We start from the raw sequence: 21,939 nt of genomic DNA on the forward strand, positions 1-21,939 counted from the left end.
GCAAAACAAACTTCACGTACGTTTTTGATGAGGATACAATATTGTGACATGGTTAAAATCTCGTATGGGTGCAAACAAATATAATAAAATGACCTTTAATGAGTTTGAACCGTGTCACAACAGTGTTTCCTCATCATTCGTTTACTCAAAGTTGTATTTTGATGATTCCTGCATGTTTGAGTTAATCCTGTTTTGTCCTGACACTGAGGCTTGCGTCCTCCGGAAATACCGGTTTTCCCCTACCCCTTATCTCCACCCACATCCCTGTACTTAGCTGTGATTATTTGAAAAATGAAGACCCTGTGTGCGATATAAATGACAATCTGTCAAATGTCACTATGGAAGCTCATCACGTTTGAACAGGAAGTCGATGGACCCGTTAAGCCACTTTAAGATCAATAATGCTGTTACAAAAATGATCTAATATTGTTCCAGTTCAATGGAAAATATTTGAAAACCAAGCCAGACCTTTACTCGGTAGATGTAACTCATGACCTGGACCACCTCCGCTCCACCGTGAGCTCAGCCATGGACCCGCTGCAGTTTGCATATCGGTCTGGCATCGGAGTGGAGGACGTCGTCATCTCCTGCTGCACCGCTCTCTCTCTCACCTGGAAAAGCCTGGCAGCTCTGTGAGGATCCTGTTCTTTCATCTCTCCAGCGCCTTCAACACCATCCAGCCGCTGCTCCTGAGGGACAAGCTGGAGACGGCTGGTGTGGAGTGTGACATGGCAGAGTGGATCCTGGACTACCTCACAGACCGACCCCAGTTTGTGAGAGCCCGGAACTGTGTGTCTGACACTCGGACCTGCAGTGTGGGGGCGCCCCAGGGCACTGTCCTCGCGCCCTTTCTCTTCACCCTTTACACTGCAGACTTCAGACATGACACGGACAGCTGTGTCCTGCAGAAGTTCTCTGACGACTCTGCCATCATCGGACTCATCACGGACGACGATGACGCGGAGTACAGAGGACTGGAGCAGGACTTTGTGGACTGGTGTCAGCGGAACCACCTCCTCATCAACGCGGGGAAGACCAGGGAGATGGTGGTGGATTTCCGCAGACGCCACCCCACTGCCCCCTCACCAGTGAACATCCAGGGACGGGACATTGAGAGAGTGGACTCAGACAAGTACCTGGGTGTTCATCTGAACCACAAACTGGACTGGACTCATAACACAGACGCACTGTACAGGAAGAGCCAGAGTCGGCTCTACCTCCTGAGGAGACTCAGGTCTTTTGGAGTGACAGGGCCACTCCTGAAGACCTTCTACGACTCTGTGGTGCATCAGCTCCTGTATGGTGTGGCCTGCTGGAGCAGCAGCATCACAGAGAGGGAGAGGAAGAGGCTGGACAGAGTCATCAAGAAGTCCAGCTCCGTCCTGGGCTGTGCTCTGGACTCGGTGCAGGAGGTGGGGGACAGGAGGGTCCTGGCTAGATTCACATCTATGCTGGACCATGAGTGTCACCCCCTGCAGGACACTCTGTCCGCTCTGGAGAGCAGCTTCAGTGAGAGACTGATCCACCCTCGATGTGTGAAGGAAAGGTTCCGTAGGTCTTTCCTTCCTGCTGCTGTCAGACTTTATAACAAAAACTGTTAGTACTGAACACCCGCAATACTGACCTAACCTAATACTGATGTGCAATTCTGTCATATGTGCAATTGCTGTTGGAATTCATGTGCAATTCATGTGCAATTACTGTGAAATTCATGTGCAATCTATGTGCTGTCGTGACACATATTCATGTGCAATTACTGTCGTGATCACATGCAATGGTATTTATTTATTTATTTGTCTATGGGAGTTTTTATTTATTTATAGGAGATCTTCTACTGAAAGTGTTTTTCAGACTTCCTATAAGTGATCTGTTCTTCTGGATCTACCTCTGTATCTACCTGCGTTGCACCAATGAAATTTCCCCATGTGGGACAATAAAGGATTATCTTATCTTATCTTATCTTATGATATACTGTACGTACGTCTGTGTGTAGCATTAATAACAAAGACCATCATGTCCTTTTTCGCCTCATGTTTTCGTTCCCATGAGCTGGACGAAAGCTCATAACAGCACATTGTTCTGTCCACTGTGTAAGAATACATGCTGCTGAGAGAATATGCATGTATTTTTACTCTACACAGGCTAGTATTGTATTACCCTGCAGTCCGCTCTGACCGAGTGAGACAGTATGTGCATCGAAGGCTATTGTACGGCACGGTATGTCTGCAGTGGATCAGAGGGGAGCAGTGGGTGGGACGGCGCTCGACGCAGTGGGGCAGTCCTAGCATAGACCAACCCGAGGCTAATGTATGTGAGGGGAAGTGAAGAGCGGCACAAAGCCAAGAACAAACCCCCCCGCCGCACCGTCCCATCTGCTCTACGTCGTACTCGTATAAAAGTTCCGGTCATGTGGACGAGCATGTGATTTTTGCCACCGTCAGTTACTTTGGGGATGGTTTTAGTCCGTGCCGATAACTCTGCAGTGGCTTAAACAGTTTTGCGACTCACTGTTGTGCTCCTGTTCCTCCTCCACGTTGCCCATGACCATGGCTGGGACTCCAAAGGCCGAGGCCAACACCCACACACAGATATTCACCACCTGTATGAGGAAGAGAACACGCGTTTACATACAGTACGTGGAGCTATTCAACAGGACATAATGATAACTGACAGTGAACATGGTCATTGTGGGAGCTGCCGGCGCATGAGCTCATGTTTGTTTAACCACTGAGATGACGTTCTGGGTCGTTGTATAAATGTATTGAAAGTGTTGTACGAGGCCATGTGCACATACAATAATAATGATGGTATTCAGCATATAATCAGCTCTACTTTACCTTGAGGTGTTCTGTAAAAACAACTGCTTAATGTTATGAGTTTATTGATATTTCATCAAAAATATCACTGGAATATTGTTGTTTAGCTCATTCATTAAAAAGTTGGAGGGAGTTCTATCTCTTCCCAAACAACTTCATTGGTAGCCGTACAGGTATTAATAGAGCTAAGTCATATTAGCACTGCCAGGTTAGCAGCATGCTAACAAAGGCGAGGCAACTACACTGACCACGGGACATGAGGACATTAACCCATCATCCTTTAAAATGTGACCGCTCTCAGTGTCTCCTAAAACAAAGTCTGAGTGGTCAAAAAACATGTCATTTTTCTTTATTTGTGTCTTACAGGGTTAATTGCAAACCCACGCTAATGTTGTTGTTGTTGTTGTTGTTGTTGTGAATAGTCATATTGGCACTTGTTTGCTTGCTGTTGAACTGACAGTAGCACAACTGTGAGCAATATAACTGACATGATCCTCCTACTACAATGTCATGTTCTGCTGTTCTTTGTTTCATTGTCACTCCTACTCCTTCTCCTGCTCCTTCTCCTGCTCCTTCTCCTACCTCTCCTCCTGCTTCTGCTCCTACTAATGCTTCTACTCCTGCTTCTTCTCTTGCTCCTTCTCCTGCTCCTTCTCCTACCTCTCCTCCTGCTTCTGCTCCTACTAATGCTTCTTCTCCTGCTCCTTCTCTTGCTCCTTCTCCTGCTCCTTCTCCTGCTCCTGCTCCTTCTCCTGCTTCTTCTGCTTTTCCTGCTCCTACTCCTTCTTTTTTTCCTGCTACTTCTCCTCCTCCTGCTTCTTCTCCTTTTCCTGCTCCTTCTCTTTTTCCTGCTCCTTCTCCTCCTCCTGCTCCTTCTCCTGCTCTTTCTCCTTCTCCTTTTCCTTCTCCTCCTCCTGCTCCTTCTCCTGCTCTTTCTCCTTCTCCTTTTCCTTCTCCTCCTCCTGCTCCTTCTCCTGCTCCTGCTCTTTCTCCTTCTCCTTCTCCTTTTCCTTCTCCTCCTCCTTCTCCTGCTCCTTCTCCTCCTCCTTCTCCTACTCCTTCTCCTGCTCCTTCTCCTGCTCCTGCTCCTTCTCCTGCTCCTGCTCTTTCTCCTTCTCCTTTTCCTTCTCCTCCTCCAGCTCCTTCTCCTGCTCTTTCTCCTTCTCCTTCTCCTTTTCCTTCTCCTCCTCCTTCTCCTACTCCTTCTCCTGCTCCTTCTCCTGCTCCTGCTCCTTCTCCTGCTCCTGCTCTTTCTCCTTCTCCTTTTCCTTCTCCTCCTCCTGCTCCTTCTCCTGCTCCTGCTCTTTCTCCTTCTCCTTTTCCTTCTCCTCCTCCTGCTCCTTCTCCTGCTCCTGCTCTTTCTCCTTCTCCTTCTCCTTTTCCTTCTCCTCCTCCAGCTCCTTCTCCTGCTCTTTCTCCTTCTCCTTCTCCTTTTCCTTCTCCTCCTCCTTCTCCTACTCCTTCTCCTGCTCCTTCTCCTGCTCCTGCTCCTTCTCCTGCTCCTGCTCTTTCTCCTTCTCCTTCTCCTCCTCCTTCTCCTACTCCTTCTCCTGCTCCTTCTCCTTTTCCTTCTCCTCCTCCTTCTCCTGCTCCTTCTCCTGCTCCTTTTCCTTCTCCTGCTCCTTCTCCTGCTCCTTTTCCTTCTCCTGCTCCTGCTCCTTCTCCTGCTCCTTTTCCTTCTCCTGCTCCTGCTCCTTCTCCTGCTCCTGCTCTTTCTCCTTCTCCTCCTCCTTCTCCTACTCCTTCTCCTGCTCCTTCTCCTTTTCCTTCTCCTCCTCCTTCTCCTGCTCCTTCTCCTGCTCCTTTTCCTTCTCCTTCTCCTGCTCCTTCTCCTGCTCCTTTTCCTTCTCCTTCTCCTGCTCCTTCTCCTGCTCCTTTTCCTTCTCCTTCTCCTGCTCCTTCTCCTGCTCCTTCTCCTGCTCCTTTTCCTTCTCCTTCTCCTGCTCCTTCTCCTGCTCCTTTTCCTTCTCCTGCTCCTGCTCCTTCTCCTGCTCCTTTTCCTTCTCCTGCTCCTGCTCCTTCTCCTGCTCCTGCTCCTTTTCCTTCTCCTTCTCCTGCTCCTTCTCCTGCTCCTTCTCCTGCTCCTTTTCCTTCTCCTTCTCCTGCTCCTTCTCCTGCTCCTTTTCCTTCTACTTCTCCTGCTCCTTCTCCTGCTCCTTCTCCTGCTCCTTTTCCTTCTCCTTCTCCTTCTCCTCCTCCTCCTACGTTCGCCTCCAGACAGTCGACTCAGACGTGTTCCAAAGCGCACCTAGCCTCACCTTGGCCTTGTGCGGCGTCCGCATGTCCAGCGCCTTGACCGGGTGACACACGGCCACGTAGCGGTCCATGCTCATCACGGTCAGGGTGAAGGTGCTGGTGAACATGTTGTAGTAGTCTATGGACACCACTGCTTTGCACAAACTGTTCCCGAAAGGCCAGAATCCAAGGAATACGTCGGTGCCCTAGAATAAAGAGCAGACAAATGTGCTTATTGCACATTGAGGACCCTCACTTAAAGACCGTTCATTTAGAGCACGTTAACGGAAACTGAGCTGAACCTTATCAAGAGGGCTCATTTTTCTAAATCTCTAAACCTAATTTAAACTGAAGATGTGGGAACAAATTGAATCACATTTTAAATCCCAGTTAAATCCTAGTTTTTCTTTTCCATATGGATACGGGCAGTGACCTCTGTAGTAACAGCAATCCATTCAGAACGATAGCGGCTTAAAGTTAGCATGTGGGCGCGTCTCATCCAGCGTCGTCATGGATACTCACGCCCAGGGGAAACAGTGACTTAGGCGTAAAGTGCAGTAAAGGCTCGTCAAAAAGATGTTCAATTGTTGGCAACTTTCACAGATGAGACTAATGAAGGCAACGGATACGCTTCCAAAATTACTGAGGTTTAAAGGCTATTTTTACAGCATTGAATAGACATTTATATTTTTCTCACCTGGAATGGAAGTGTTGCCAGAAACAGGGAATCGGCCAGCGCCAGGTTAAAGATGTAGATGTTTGTGGCTGTTTTCATCTTTGTGTATCTGTGAAAACAAAAGGGGAAAAAACGGGATTAAAAACATGTCACAGAAATAGAAATAGTTTTTGAACATTAAAGAAAGAAAAGAGAATTTGCACTTTTAAATTAAATGAATAAACAATATTAACGTTGGGATTATGGGTTTATTTTTATTTGTTTCGTAGGGTTAAGGTTAATCTTGTCCACATTGCATTTGACCCATTCACCCATCCTCAGAGTGGAGAGCCCAATGACCATTCTCCATGAACCAGAGTCTTGGTCTCGTACCTGAATACAACACTTCTAACGTTATTACAATTGCAGGGATTGGGATGAACCTCATATTTGTCTAAAATTGTCTAAGAACATTACATTTTCACAGCCAGAATGATAACTTTAAGTGCATTTAAAAGCTGAGTAAAGTGCCGAGCATCCAAAAGAAGCACAACCATTTTACTAAAACACAACATAATTATTCAAGATTTTGCTCCACCAAGTTTAACCTAGTATGAGAATATCGGCAAACTTTATCATTTGTCTTTCTGGTTGGACATAAGAAGCAGCTGTGACATAACTAGAGACAATTCCTTGCAAACTTGCTGCAAACAACCACGATCGTATTAATCGACAAGCAAGAATACCGTTTTTTGGGTCGATGGGGGAAACGGGAGCCCAAAGAAAACCCACCCGGACACGAGGACAAACGTGCAAACTCCTTCTATCTATTCATATAATACTAGTAGCTCAAAAACACGTCTCAGCTCGGAAAATTAAGAGTTCTACTGATAGAGAACTGGTCAGTCACTGCCTTATATCTGTCTGGACGGAGGTGCTAACTGCATTGACGCTAACACAAACTACAGTAAGGCAAGGCAAGTTTATTTGTAGAGCACATTTCATACACAAGGCAATTCAAAGTGCTTTTAGATTGATTCTTTCCCATATCAGCGCGCTATCTGCAAGTAAGGAGTATCTGTTGTTTCGTTAGGTCTATTGAACTACTATAAGTAAGCGTATCTTGACACGCGCCATGCAAGTTTGATGTATTATTACTCTAAGGTGTGTGTCCCTGAGTCATATTTAGCATCGTTCATCGTTCCCCCAAAACTACTCCTACTCGCACTATTGTTCCCTTTGTTTTGATTTAGGCTTGATGACGGCGTTGTAAATTGATGATAAATTGTACCATAGACCGTCATTTCTGTTTTCCGAGATGGATCGTCTTTCCTGACAAATACAGCCTCATCGACTCCCGCGTTCCTCTCTCTACTGTTTGCACTCGGATTCGAGCGAGTGTTGGTTCAGGAAGTTTATCGAACGATCTTTCCCGATGCCAACTTCAAGTATTTTCAACGACGCGCGCTGCGGTGAAGAGCAAAGTTGCGGTTCTGTTTTTGATTGCCAATTACAGCTCTCCTGGATGGTTGGAATGGCAGATGCGGAGTTAAAAAGAAGCAGTGCAGAGCTTTTGTTTTGGAGAAACGGCGGCGGTCACAGAACACATCTTTTTACAGAAACGTCAGCAAAAAAAATAAAATACAATCTTTTGTTGCTCCACAGTCACCAGCCAACCGACAACACATGGAAACTGGCATCTTTGCTGTTACAGATGATCATTAATATGCACTGTCGCTACCAAATAAATAAGTCAATAAAGAATAAGCTGAGATACAAGAAATGATTCCAGCTGTCGCCGTCAAACTGCGGTAAAATCCTTCTTGTGATATTTATACGGCGACCTTAAACGCACACCGTGAAAGGAGACGATTTTACACAGAAATATGGGACCAATAATACTGCTTTGGAGGAGTTTTACAAAGGACACAACTGTACATTATGTGCTGTCGTGCTAGCGTAGCCCGCTGCTAACAGGGTCAAGTTTATTCATGTTGAAAAATCATCACAATGGCCAATGCGCAAAGGCAATACAAACTGCAATAAAAGATAGAAGACGTGCAGAAACAAGCTAAAATAAAAGGACGCTGTAAAAATCTTCTGCTCAGCTCGTGTTAGAAGGACTTGGATCTAGAATATCACGGGAACTGTTTGGTGTGATGAAGAACGGGGCCAGAGCGGGGCATGGTGCACTCCAAACTACCAGGATGTCCGGCGTAATCACACGGACAAATGTTTTAGACAAAGTGATGTGCTTTTTCTTTCAAATGTCAAATAAAAACATTGTGAAAGTACAAATCGTACCATCACACCGCCTCGGGACATGCCCTGCCCTCCCAGGGATGTGAAGGGTGTGAAGAGCACGGAAAAAGGGGCCAAGGATGAGACGAACCACGGCCGCACGAGTAATCTCAACCAAGAATCGAAATCGCTATTTGAATGGACTCTATTGGGGGGTGCACGGTGGCAAAGGCGGTTAGTGCTCTTGCCTCCCAAGAAGGAGATCATGGGTTCGATTTCCGGAGCAGACCAACATCACATGATCTCTCTGGGTGGAGTCTGCATGTTCTCCCCGTGTTACCGTGGGTTCTCTCCGGGTTCTCCGGCTCCTCCCACCGTCCAAAGACATGCATGTGTTAGGCAAATTGGCAACTCTAAATTGGCCCAATGGACTGGTGTTGAAAATGAGCATATTCTGCTACATACACTTAAAACATTGCATCTGGTTCGTTCAATGTAAATGCTGTCCTTAAATAAAAAAATAATAAATAAAATATTACTAAACCGCAAAAGGCTAAAATTTTCTTCACAATTTCCTCCAAAAACAGCAAAATATCCTGTCTAACTGCGCATAAAAACTGACAACTAACTACAAACATGCTCTGAAATACACAAGTCGTTTAACACTTTGTCAGTTCATAGGCCTAGTTCCTTTTTTTGTCAATTTGCGGGTTAAATGTGAAGCTTTTCAACCAAATCCTATAGAAAACATATTATTGTAGGTGGCGGCGTTAAAAGCAACACAACAACAACAACACAAGGCGTGGTGTTGTTGTGGCTTTGATGTTTCATGTTGACTCAATCTCGATTCTCTTTCATGTTCCCACTGAAAATACTGTATTCTCTTTTCACAGTTCAAACCCATCATTTCGGTAATAAAAGATAAACAGTACATGTATATTGCCAGGTGTGCCTTGAAAGAGATTACACTTTGGTGACCACAACATTTGTTATTTGTAGAATAATTCTTTCTCTCTGTAATCTTCACCGGTAAAACACATTTTCACCATTTACAAAAACACTCAAAAATAGACTTGTATTGGATGAGAGCTGAGTGGATGCCGGACAAGAGTGAAATGGGAAGAATACTCACCAGAAATATAGAAAAATACAGGCATGGGATGAAAAGATGAGAGGATAAAAGATTTGGAGATACAAGTTGGACCAGGGCTAGTGAAAAACAAAACAACAAAACCTGCGGATATGTGGAACTGGAGCAGAATGCGTGTCCAAAAATGAAAGAAAAAAATTGCAAAAACTTCTTCTATGTTGTGCAAAACAAATTATTTCCATTTTGAATCATTCCCATCATTTCAGAGCTCTCGACGCCTTTACCATCAGTGTAGTTTCAGTAATGTACGACTGCGGTGAGTTTAAGGGGACGAATGATGTCAAATTTGATTCCATGAGTTTACCGATATATGTGTAACGATTCATATTCATATTCATATTTCCTCAATGTATTGATATTTTCTCCGTACAATCCACTACTTTTTTTTCAACATAATAACAATCCAATCACATAACAAAAAAGACCCCACATTCAAAGACTAAAGAGAACTAAATAACATTGATATATCGAATGAAAAAACAGACAAAAGTAAAAATAACACTGAAACAACACCAGTGGGCCAGGTAATCACTCATTTTTCAAAATCACTAATGAAGCCTGCGTAAATTCAGCCTGGAAGACCTAACTCCACCCATCTACGTCAAGGCCACCATGGAAGGACCCCTCTCCCCAGCGCCATCATCGCACTCAAGCGGCGTCCGCCTGTCCGTCTCTGAGAGTCAGATCCCTCACTTCACCATGAACTCTTATCCCAAAGAGGTTATGCAGTTTTTCCCGGCCAAGAAGGAGGGTGAAAGGTCAGGGGGCGTCTGCACCATGGCCCTCGCACCTGCTCCTCATCCTCAATCAACGCTCTCAAGTGATTCCTCCCCGCTCCAAATCAGCACCAGGCGGTCACATTTAAGCCCTCAGGCAGATGGCTCGACCGCTTCAAACCGTACTGCGACCCACCACCTCCCCAGCTCCTCCTCTGCATTCCCCTCATCCTCTACCTTCTCTTCACAACTACCACCACCAGTCTCCAGGCTCCGGGGGGGAGACATCTAATACAAATAGATCATGGAGTGCCCATGATTGCAACGTCTTCCGCCGGGGTCTGAGCGCCAAAGAACTCACGAATAAAGCTTGCTAAACAGTCCTTTCTCGTGGTCTCTGTGTCTCTCCAGGGTGAATTAGGGTTATGCTAAACTAACTTGAGTATCAAACACATTTTCTCAACTTCCATCCAAAATAAAGCCACATTTGGCAGAACCAGAACAAATGTACAGTGGACTCCATTTCCAAACAACAAAAACGGCCTTCATCGGTCTCTACCATACTCCATATTTTAAACATTTTCCGAGTAGAAAGGAAATTATATATCATTTTATTTGAAACTCAGCCTTTGTTCATTGCTTCTTGTAAACTATCACGCACTGAAACAGCCATGAAGAAACTGTAGAATGAAGTGGAGAGAAAGTGCTTTTAATGACTTACATACCATACTTCGATTTACTGAGATATGAAGAGGAAATACAACCACACATTCCCAATGACAATGTAGTTGAATCTTTTCTTCTGCACAATGGCAAGACTCCCACGGCCGCAGTAACACGTTACACGACATTATCACGGTGAAAAGACTATCAACGCATTTCCGAGAGGTGTAAGACTTTTGTTGAAGCACACAGAGCAACGAGTGCGCAATACATACTCTTCTTTACAGAAATATACACTTTTAGCAATGTGAATATACTGCGGTTTTATCAGGCGGACACAATGGTCGGTAGACATGAACTAAAGTGTATAAATGGCAGTGCTGGCCTTGAAAACTGTGCTCCAGCAATACAGCGTGTAGTGAAAGGGGCTGTAAGAGTATTTTATGTATTACTTAAATGATCATGGATGAAAAAAAGCACTACATTTTGATTGAATGTAATTGTACTGACCCGTATAATGTTCTGAGGAAGGAAAATGTTACTTTTTTGTTTATTGCATTTAGAAAGAAATGATCCTAGTTTGATTCATACGTCTTCAGTTTCGTTTTATTTCAAGTTTACAGACTGTATCTTGCGATCAAAAATGTCAGAGTTCACATTCCAATCGAAACGGAAGGTAAATAATGGCTTTGTACATAATAAATAACATTTTCCTGAATTTTTTGCATACTTTCTCCTACCAATGAAGTCCATCTGCTGTCGTTTCCTGGCAACATCAGCATCCTTTTTATATATTCATTATCTGGCCTTGGTGAAACGACTTTAAAAAATTTATTTGTATGTTATTTAAAAACATGTGTTTCATTCTAAAGACACACAAAACTCAACAATTGGGGACACGACGCAAGAGCAAAGGAAAAACCCAATGATACAAATAATGAAAAAGAATAATGTTCTGTTGAACTTGGTATAACTTTAATATAAAGTTATACCATGTTCAAAAACATAAAGGTCCAATTTCGCCCAAAGTTTTTCAAATGTGTCCATTTTCAGGTCATGTTCTCCATGTGTCTAATGTCTGTGATAATGTCAGTTCGGTCTTTGATCCTGCTGCCAAAATGTTATTGCAAAGGTATTCATCTATGGTGTCCATGGCAGGGGTTCTGAGGCCCAAGTACATAGTTCTGGTATCTAATGGGATGGGATGTCAGTCCAGTATTTTGGAGCAACAGGACAGTCCCAGAACATGTGAGAGTGGTTTGCCTCTGGGCTGCCACATGTTCTCCCTGTGAGTAATAAACACTTTCACACGGTGTTATGAACAAAACGTGACACATTTTTCAAACAAAATTCCCTCCAGACGTGTGATTTTGTGGTTCTACACTGGGATATACAAACAAGTTCCCACTCCTCGTCCGTCAGAACAAAATAACCTTCTCTTTCCCATATATTTTTGATATATTCAGTAGAGTAGGTTAATAATGGTTAATAATGCATTAAAGACATTAAAGTGGCACTTAGAGGCCAAACTTTACCATCCAAGTCTGATTTGTTTCAAATTTAACTCATTAGGCAATATTTTTACAATTTTTTTTTGTCAAATCTAGTTTACGTAAAAACTAAATAAGAAATCCAAAATTATTCTGTAATTTTGTTGTATCTAACATGTCAGAAAAATAAAGCAAGACCATTAAACCTGACAATTTTCTGATTCATCTCCCAAATATGGGAACTTTTGGCCATTTGACAAATAAAATGCCTTTTTTTTTATGGAAATGTTACAGGGTGAAAAACGTACATGCATATATATATATATTAATTTGTTGTAATTGAGTCGTTTGTTTAACTGTTGTAGTTTATTTGTATTTAAACTGTGTTGCCTCTTGGCCAGGACTCCCTTGGACAAGAGGGTTTTAATCTCAATAGAACTGAAAAATATAAATAAAAAAATGTATTATAAGTAAACTACAAAAGAAGTTACATTGGTATCTCTAAATTGAAGTTTTTTTTTCCTATTCACCTGTGTCTCTATTATTATTACAATTTGACTATTATCCTGAATTTAAGTCATTTGAACTCATTTAGCAGTATATATTTTTGCAAACTCACTCGTAACCCTACTTGAGCCTCTCACGTCTCGTCGAAGCCTGAAACACCTCGACTGAACCTGTTATTTCTGTGCTTCAGAAACCGCACGTTAAGTGCTCTGAACTCATCACTGCGTCCAAGGATCAAAAGCACTTCACCAGAGTCCAGACCTCACACGCCTCACACGCTGCACACGCCTCACACGCTGCACACGCCTCACACGCCTCACACGCTGCACACGCTGCACACGCCTCACACGCTGCACACGCTGCACACGCCTCACACGCCTCACACGCTGCACACGCTGCACACGCCTCACACGCCTCACACGCTGCACACGCTGCACACGCCTCACACGCCTCACACGCCTCACACGCTGCACACGCTGCACACGCCTCACACGCTGCACACGCCTCACACGCCTCACACGCTGCACACGCTGCACACGCCTCACACGCCTCACACGCTGCACACGCTGCACACGCCTCACACGCCTCACACGCTGCACACGCTGCACACGCCTCACACGCCTCACACGCTGCACACGCTGCACACGCCTCACACGCCTCACACGCCTCACACGCTGCACACGCTGCACACGCCTCACACGCCTCACACATCGCACACGCCTCACACATCGCACACGCCTCACACATCGCACACGCCTCACACGCCTCACACGCTGCACACGCCTCACACACATCGCACACGCCTCACATATCGCACACGCCTCACACGCCTCACACATCGCACACGCCTCACACGCTGCACACGCCTCACACATCGCACACGCCTCACACGCCTCACACATCGCACACGCCTCACACATCGCACACGCCTCACACATCGCACACGCCTCACACGCCGCACACGCCTCACACGACTCACACATTGCACACGCCTCACACATCGCACACGCCTCACACATCGCACACGCCTCACACATCGCACACGCCTCACACATCGTACACGCCTCACACGCCTCACACATCGCGCACGCCTCACACATCGCACACGCCTCACACATCGCACACGCCTCACTCATCGCACACGCCTCACACATCGCACACGCCTCACACATCGCACACGCCTCACACATCGCACACGCCTCACACATCGCACACGCCTCACACATCGCACACGCCGCACACGCCTCACACGCCTCACACTTTGCACACGCCTCACACGCCTCACACATCGCACACGCCTCACACGCCTCACACATCGCACACGCCTCACACATCGCACACGCCTCACACATCGCACACGCCTCACACGCTGCACACGCCTCACACATCGCACACGCCTCACACATCGCACACGCCTCACACATCGCACACGCCTCACACATCGCACACGCCTCACACGCCGCACACGCCTCACACGCCTCACACATTGCACACGCTTCACACGCCTCACACATCGCACACGCCTCACACGCCGCACACGCCTCACACATTGCACACGCTTCACACGCTGCACACGCCTCACACATCGCACACGCCTCACACATCGCACACGCCTCACACATCGCACACGCCTCACACATCGCACACGCCTCACATATCGCACACGCCTCACACGCCTCACACATCGCACAAGCCTCACACGCTGCACACGCCTCACACATCGCACACGCCTCACACATCGCACACGCCTCACACGCCTCACACATCGCACACGCCTCACACATCGCACACGCCTCACACGCCTCACACATCGCACACGCCTCACACATCGCACACGCCTCACACGCCTCACACATTGCACACGCCTCACACATCGCACACGCCTCACACATCGCACACGCCTCACACATCGCACACGCCTCACACGCCTCACACATCGCACACGCCTCACACATCGCACACGCCTCACACATCGCACACGCCTCACACGCCTCACACATCGCACACGCCTCACACATCGCACACGCCTCACACATCGCACACGCCTCACACATCGCACACGCCTCACACATCGACACGCCTCACACATCGCACACGCCTCACACATCGCACACGCCTCACACATCGCACACGCCTCACACATCGCACACGCCTCACACATCGCACACGCCTCACACATCGCACACACCTCACACATCGCACACGCCGCACACGCCTCACACGCCTCACACATCGCACACGCCTCACACATCGCACACGCCTCACACATCGCACACGCCTCACACGCCTCACACATCGCACACGCCTCACACATCGCACACGCCTCACACATCGCACACGCCTCACACATCGTACACGCCTCACACATCGCACACGCCTCACACATCGCACACGGCTCACACATCGCACACGCCTCACACATCGCACACGCCTCACACAACGTACACGCCTCACACATCGCACACGCCTCACACATCGCACACGCCTCACACATCGCACACGCCGCACACGCCTCACACATCGCACACGACTCACACATCGCACACGCCTCACACATCGCACACACCTCACACATCGCACACGCCGCACACGCCTCACACATCGCACACGCCTCACACATCGCACACGCCTCACACATCGCACACGCCTCACACGCCGCACACGCCTCACACGCCTCACACATTGCACACGCTTCACACGCTGCACACGCCTCACACACATCGCACACGCCTCACATATCGCACACGCCTCACACGCCTCACACATTGCACACGCTTCACACGCTGCACACGCCTCACACACGTCGCACACGCATCACAAATCGCACACGCCTCACACATCGCACACGCCTCACACATCGCACACGCCTCACACATCGCACACGCCTCACACATCGCACACGCCTCACACATCGCACACGCCTCACACGCTGCACACGCCTCACACATCGCACACGCCTCACACATCGCACACGCCTCACACGCCTCACACATCGCACACGCCTCACACATCGCACACGCCTCACACATCGCACACGCCTCACACATCGCACACGCCTCACACATCGCACACGCCTCACACATCGCACACGCCGCACACGCCTCACACGCCTCACACTTTGCACACGCCTCACACGCCTCACACATCGCACACGCCTCACACGCCTCACACATCGCACACGCCTCACACATCGCACACGCCTCACACATCGCACACGCCTCACACGCTGCACACGCCTCACACATCGCACACGCCTCACACATCGCACACGCCTCACACGCCGCACACGCCTCACACATCGCACACGCCTCACACATCGCACACGCCTCACACGCCGCACACGCCTCACACGCCTCACACATTGCACACGCTTCACACGCCTCACACATCGCACACGCCTCACACGCCGCACACGCCTCACACATTGCACACGCTTCACACGCTGCACACGCCTCACACATCGCACACGCCTCACACATCGCACACGCCTCACACATCGCACACGCCTCACACATCGCACACGCCTCACATATCGCACACGCCTCACACGCCTCACACATCGCACAAGCCTCACACGCTGCACACGCCTCACACATCGCACACGCCTCACACATCGCACACGCCTCACACGCCTCACACATCGCACACGCCTCACACATCGCACACGCCTCACACGCCTCACACATCGCACACGCCTCACACATCGCACACGCCTCACACGCCTCACACATTGCACACGCCTCACACATCGCACACGCCTCACACATCGCACACGCCTCACACATCGCACACGCCTCACACGCCTCACACATCGCACACGCCTCACACATCGCACACGCCTCACACATCGCACACGCCTCACACGCCTCACACATCGCACACGCCTCACACATCGCACACGCCTCACACATCGCACACGCCTCACACATCGCACACGCCTCACACATCGACACGCCTCACACATCGCACACGCCTCACACATCGCACACGCCTCACACATCGCACACGCCTCACACATCGCACACGCCTCACACATCGCACACGCCTCACACATCGCACACACCTCACACATCGCACACGCCGCACACGCCTCACACGCCTCACACATCGCACACGCCTCACACATCGCACACGCCTCACACATCGCACACGCCTCACACGCCTCACACATTGCACACGCCTCACACATCGCACACGCCTCACACATCGCACACGCCTCACACATCGTACACGCCTCACACATCGCACACGCCTCACACATCGCACACGGCTCACACATCGCACACGCCTCACACATCGCACACGCCTCACACATCGTACACGCCTCACACATCGCACACGCCTCACACATCGCACACGCCTCACACATCGCACACGCCGCACACGCCTCACACATCGCACACGACTCACACATCGCACACGCCTCACACATCGCACACACCTCACACATCGCACACGCCGCACACGCCTCACACATCGCACACGCCTCACACATCGCACACGCCTCACACATCGCACACGCCTCACACGCCGCACACGCCTCACACGCCTCACACATTGCACACGCTTCACACGCTGCACACGCCTCACACACATCGCACACGCCTCACATATCGCACACGCCTCACACGCCTCACACATTGCACACGCTTCACACGCTGCACACGCCTCACACACGTCGCACACGCCTCACAAATCGCACACGCCTCACACATCGCACACGCCTCACACATCGCACACGCCTCACACATCGCACACGCCTCACACATCGCACACGCCTCACACATCGCACACGCCTCACACGCTGCACACGCCTCACACATCGCACACGCCTCACACATCGCACACGCCTCACACGCCTCACACATCGCACACGCCTCACACATCGCACACGCCTCACACATCGCACACGCCTGACACATCGCACACGCCTCACACGCCGCACACGCCTCACACGCCTCACATTGCACACGCCTCACACATCGCACACGCCTCACACATCGCACACGCCTCACTCATCGCACACGCCTCACACATCGCACACGCCTCACACATCGCACACGCCTCACACATCGCACACGCCTCACACATCGTACACGCCTCACACATCGCGCACGCCTCACACATCGCACACACCTCAAACATCGCACACGCCTCACACGCCGCACACGCCTCACACGACTCACACATTGCACACGCCTCACACATCGCACACGCCTCACACATCGCACACGCCTCACACATCGCACACGCCTCACACATTGTACACGCCTCACACGCCTCACACATCGCACACGCCTCACACATCGCACACGCCTCACACATCGCACACGCCTCACACATCGCACACGCCTCACACATCGCACACGCCTCACACATCGCACACGCCGCACACGCCTCACACGCCTCACACATTGCACACGCCTCACACGCCTCACACATCGCACACGCCTCACACGCCTCACACATTGCACACGCCTCACACGCCTCACACATCGCACACGCCTCACACATCGCACACGCCTCACACATCGCACACGCCTCACACGCCGCACACGCCTCACACATCGCACACACCTCACACATCGCACACGCCTCACACGCCTCACACATCGCACACGCCTCACACATCGCACACGCCTCACACATCGCACACGCCTCACACATCGCACACTCTCACACATCGCACAAGCCTCACACGCCGCACACGCCTCACACATTGCACACGCTTCACACGCTGCACACGCCTCACACACATCGCACACGCCTCACACATCGCACACGCCTCACACACCGCACACGCCTCACACGCCTCACACATTGCACACGCTTCACACGCTGCACACGCCTCACATATCGCACACGCCTCACACACCTCACACATCGCACACCCCTCACACGCTGCACACGCCTCACACATCGCACACGCCTCACACATCGCACACGCCTCACATATCGCACACGCCTCACACGCCTCACACATCGCACACGCCTCACACGCTGCACACGCCTCACACATCGCACACGCCTCACACATTGCACACGCCTCACACATCGCACACGCCTCACACGCTGCACACGCCTCACACACATCGCACACGCCTCACACATCGCACACGCCTCACACGCCGCACACGCCTCACACGCCTCACACATTGCACACGCTTCACACGCTGCACACGCCTCACATATCGCACACGCCTCACACGCCTCACACATCGCACACCACTCACACGCTGCACACGCCTCACACATCGCACACGCCTCACACATCGCACACGCCTCACACATCGCACACGCCTCACATATCGCACACGCCTCACACGCCTCACACGCCTCACACATTGCACACGCCTCACACGCCTCACACATCGCACACGCCTCACACGCCTCACACATTGCACACGCCTCACACGCCTCACACATCGCACACGCCTCACACATCGCACACGCCTCACACATCGCACACGCCTCACACGCCGCACACGCCTCACACATCGCACACGCCTCACACATCGCACACGCCTCACACGCCGCACACGCCTCACACATCGCACACGCCTCACACATCGCACACGCCTCACACATCGCACACGCCTCACACATCGCACAAGCCTCACACGCCGCACACGCCTCACACGCCTCACACATTGCACACGCTTCACACGCTGCACACGCCTCACACATCGCACACGCCTCACACATCGCACACGCCTCACATATCGCACACGCCGCACACGCCTCACACGCTTCACACATTGCACACGCCTCACACGCCTCACACATCGCACACGCCTCACACGCCTCACACATTGCACACGCCTCACACGCCTCACACATCGCACACGCCTCACACATCGCACACGCCTCACACATCGCACACGCCTCACACGCCGCACACGCCTCACACATCGCACACGCCTCACACATCGCACACGCCTCACACGCCGCACACGCCTCACACATCGCACACGCCTCACACATCGCACACGCCTCACACATCGCACACGCCTCACACATCGCACAAGCCTCACACGCCGCACACGCCTCACACGCCTCACACATTGCACACGCTTCACACGCTGCACACGCCTCACACACATCGCACACGCCTCACACATCGCACACGCCTCACACGCCGCACACGCCTCACACGCCTCACACATTGCACACGCTTCACACGCTGCACACGCCTCACATATCGCACACGCCTCACACACCTCACACATCGCACACCCCTCACACGCTGCACACGCCTCACACATCGCACACGCCTCACACATCGCACACGCCTCACACATCGCACACGCCTCACATATCGCACACGCCTCACACGCCTCACACATCGCACACGCCTCACACGCTGCACACGCCTCACACATCGCACACGCCTCACACATTGCACACGCCTCACACATCGCACACGCCTCACACGCTGCACACGCCTCACACACATCGCACACGCCTCACACATCGCACACGCCTCACACGCCGCACACGCCTCACACGCCTCACACATTGCACACGCTTCACACGCTGCACACGCCTCACATATCGCACACGCCTCACACGCCTCACACATCGCACACCACTCACACGCTGCACACGCCTCACACATCGCACACACCTCACACATCGCACACGCCTCACACATCGCACACGCCTCACATATCGCACACGCCTCACACGCCTCACACATCGCACACGCCTCACACGCTGCACACGCCTCACACATTGCACACGCCTCACACATTGCACACGCCTCACACATCGCACACGCCTCACACATCGCACACGCCTCACACGCTGCACACGCCTCACACATCGCACACGCCTCACACATTGCACACGCCTCACACATCGCACACGCCTCACACATCGCACACGCCTCACACATCGCACACGCCTCACACATCGCACACGCCTCACACGCCTCACACATCGCACACGCCTCACACATCGCACACGCCTCACACGCCTCACACATCGCACACGCCTCACACATTGCACACGCCTCACACATCGCACACGCCTCACACATCGCACACGCCTCACACATCGCACACGCCTCACACATCGCACACGCCTCACACATCGCACACGCCTCACACATCGCACACGCCTCACACATCGACACGCCTCACACATCGCACACGCCTCACACATCGCACACGCCTCACACATCGCACACGCCTCACACATCGCACACGCCTCACACGCCTCACACATCGCACACGCCTCACACATCGCACACACCTCACACATCGCACACGCCGCACACGCCTCACACGCCTCACACATCGCACACGCCTCACACATCGCACACGCCTCACACGCCGCACACGCCTCACACGCCTCACACATCGCACACGCCTCACACATAGCCTCACACATCGTACACGCCTCACACGCCTCACACATCGCGCACGCCTCACACATCGCACACGCCTCACACATCGCACACGGCTCACACATCGCACACGCCTCACACATCGCACACGCCTCACACGCCGCACACGCCTCACACGCCTCACACATTGCACACGCTTCACACGCTGCACACGCCTCACACACGTCGCACACGCCTCACAAATCGCACACGCCTCACACATCGCACACGCCTCACACATCGCACACGCCTCACACATCGCACACGCCTCACACATCGCACACGCCTCACACATCGCACACGCCTCACACATCGCACACGCCTCACACATCGCACACGCCTCACACATCGCACACGCCTCACACATCGCACACGCCTCACACATCGCACACGCCTCACACATCGCACACGCCTCACACATCGCACAGAGAGTCCACAGTCGATCTTCTGTCAGTCAAAAGGTGTGGTGTGGAGCACAAGTCAGACTTTGGAAGAAGAAATGCACATAGTATTTGTGTTAAACGGCACAGATTACAAGTCTGTATAGTTTATTGTTTAAAATACATGTATACAAAGTGATCAATATGAAAAGGTGGAGATTAGCACTTGAGCTCCTGATAAAGTTAATGTATATTGTTGTCCCTGTCTGAATTAAGCCAAGTTTCTTTGTAGCGCACAATTCGTACACACGACAATTCAAAGTACTCCACACAACAGGAAAGAAAGGCATTCAAATCACAAAGACATGACAGAAATCAGCAAAATCTTCATTTCTATTAATTCAATTTCACAATTTTGCTGGCATGAATCATACATTTTGTCCGTGCTTAGTGATCCGCCAGATGGAAAACCAAATCTGTTGGACGACACTGGCACACACTCCAGAATAAATAAACTAACAAACAAAATAACTATATCAACATTTCACAGTACATTATTTTTTGCGACGTTGTGGGAAGGCTTACTGTATGTGGTTTTGCCATATCATCTCGTCACTCTTATTACTGTATTTTCTGGATAAGTTTCTATAAGTTGCACCTTTTTCATAGTTTGGCTGGGGTGCCTTATATGTGATAT

General features: G+C 50.5%; 1 protein-coding gene across 1 annotated transcript in view; it reads right to left on the reverse strand.

Moving 5' to 3' along the window:
• oprl1 (opiate receptor-like 1) overlaps window positions 1–21,939 on the reverse strand; it is a 120,361-nt gene that overhangs the window by 33,931 nt on the left and 64,491 nt on the right. Inside the window, exons 2-4 of the mRNA XM_072448701.1 lie at window positions 5,749–5,836; window positions 5,075–5,257; window positions 2,509–2,599 (exon numbers count right to left, since the gene is read on the reverse strand). Coding sequence (XP_072304802.1) covers window positions 2,509–2,599; window positions 5,075–5,257; window positions 5,749–5,836 — 362 coding nt within the window. The remainder of the gene's footprint in view (window positions 1–2,508; window positions 2,600–5,074; window positions 5,258–5,748; window positions 5,837–21,939) is intronic.

Source organism: Eucyclogobius newberryi, unplaced genomic scaffold (genome assembly GCF_026437365.1).
Source record: "Eucyclogobius newberryi isolate DKJ021-1_F unplaced genomic scaffold, fEucNew1.0.hap1 SCAF_17, whole genome shotgun sequence".
In the NCBI taxonomy this organism is placed as follows: domain Eukaryota; kingdom Metazoa; phylum Chordata; class Actinopteri; order Gobiiformes; family Gobiidae; genus Eucyclogobius; species Eucyclogobius newberryi.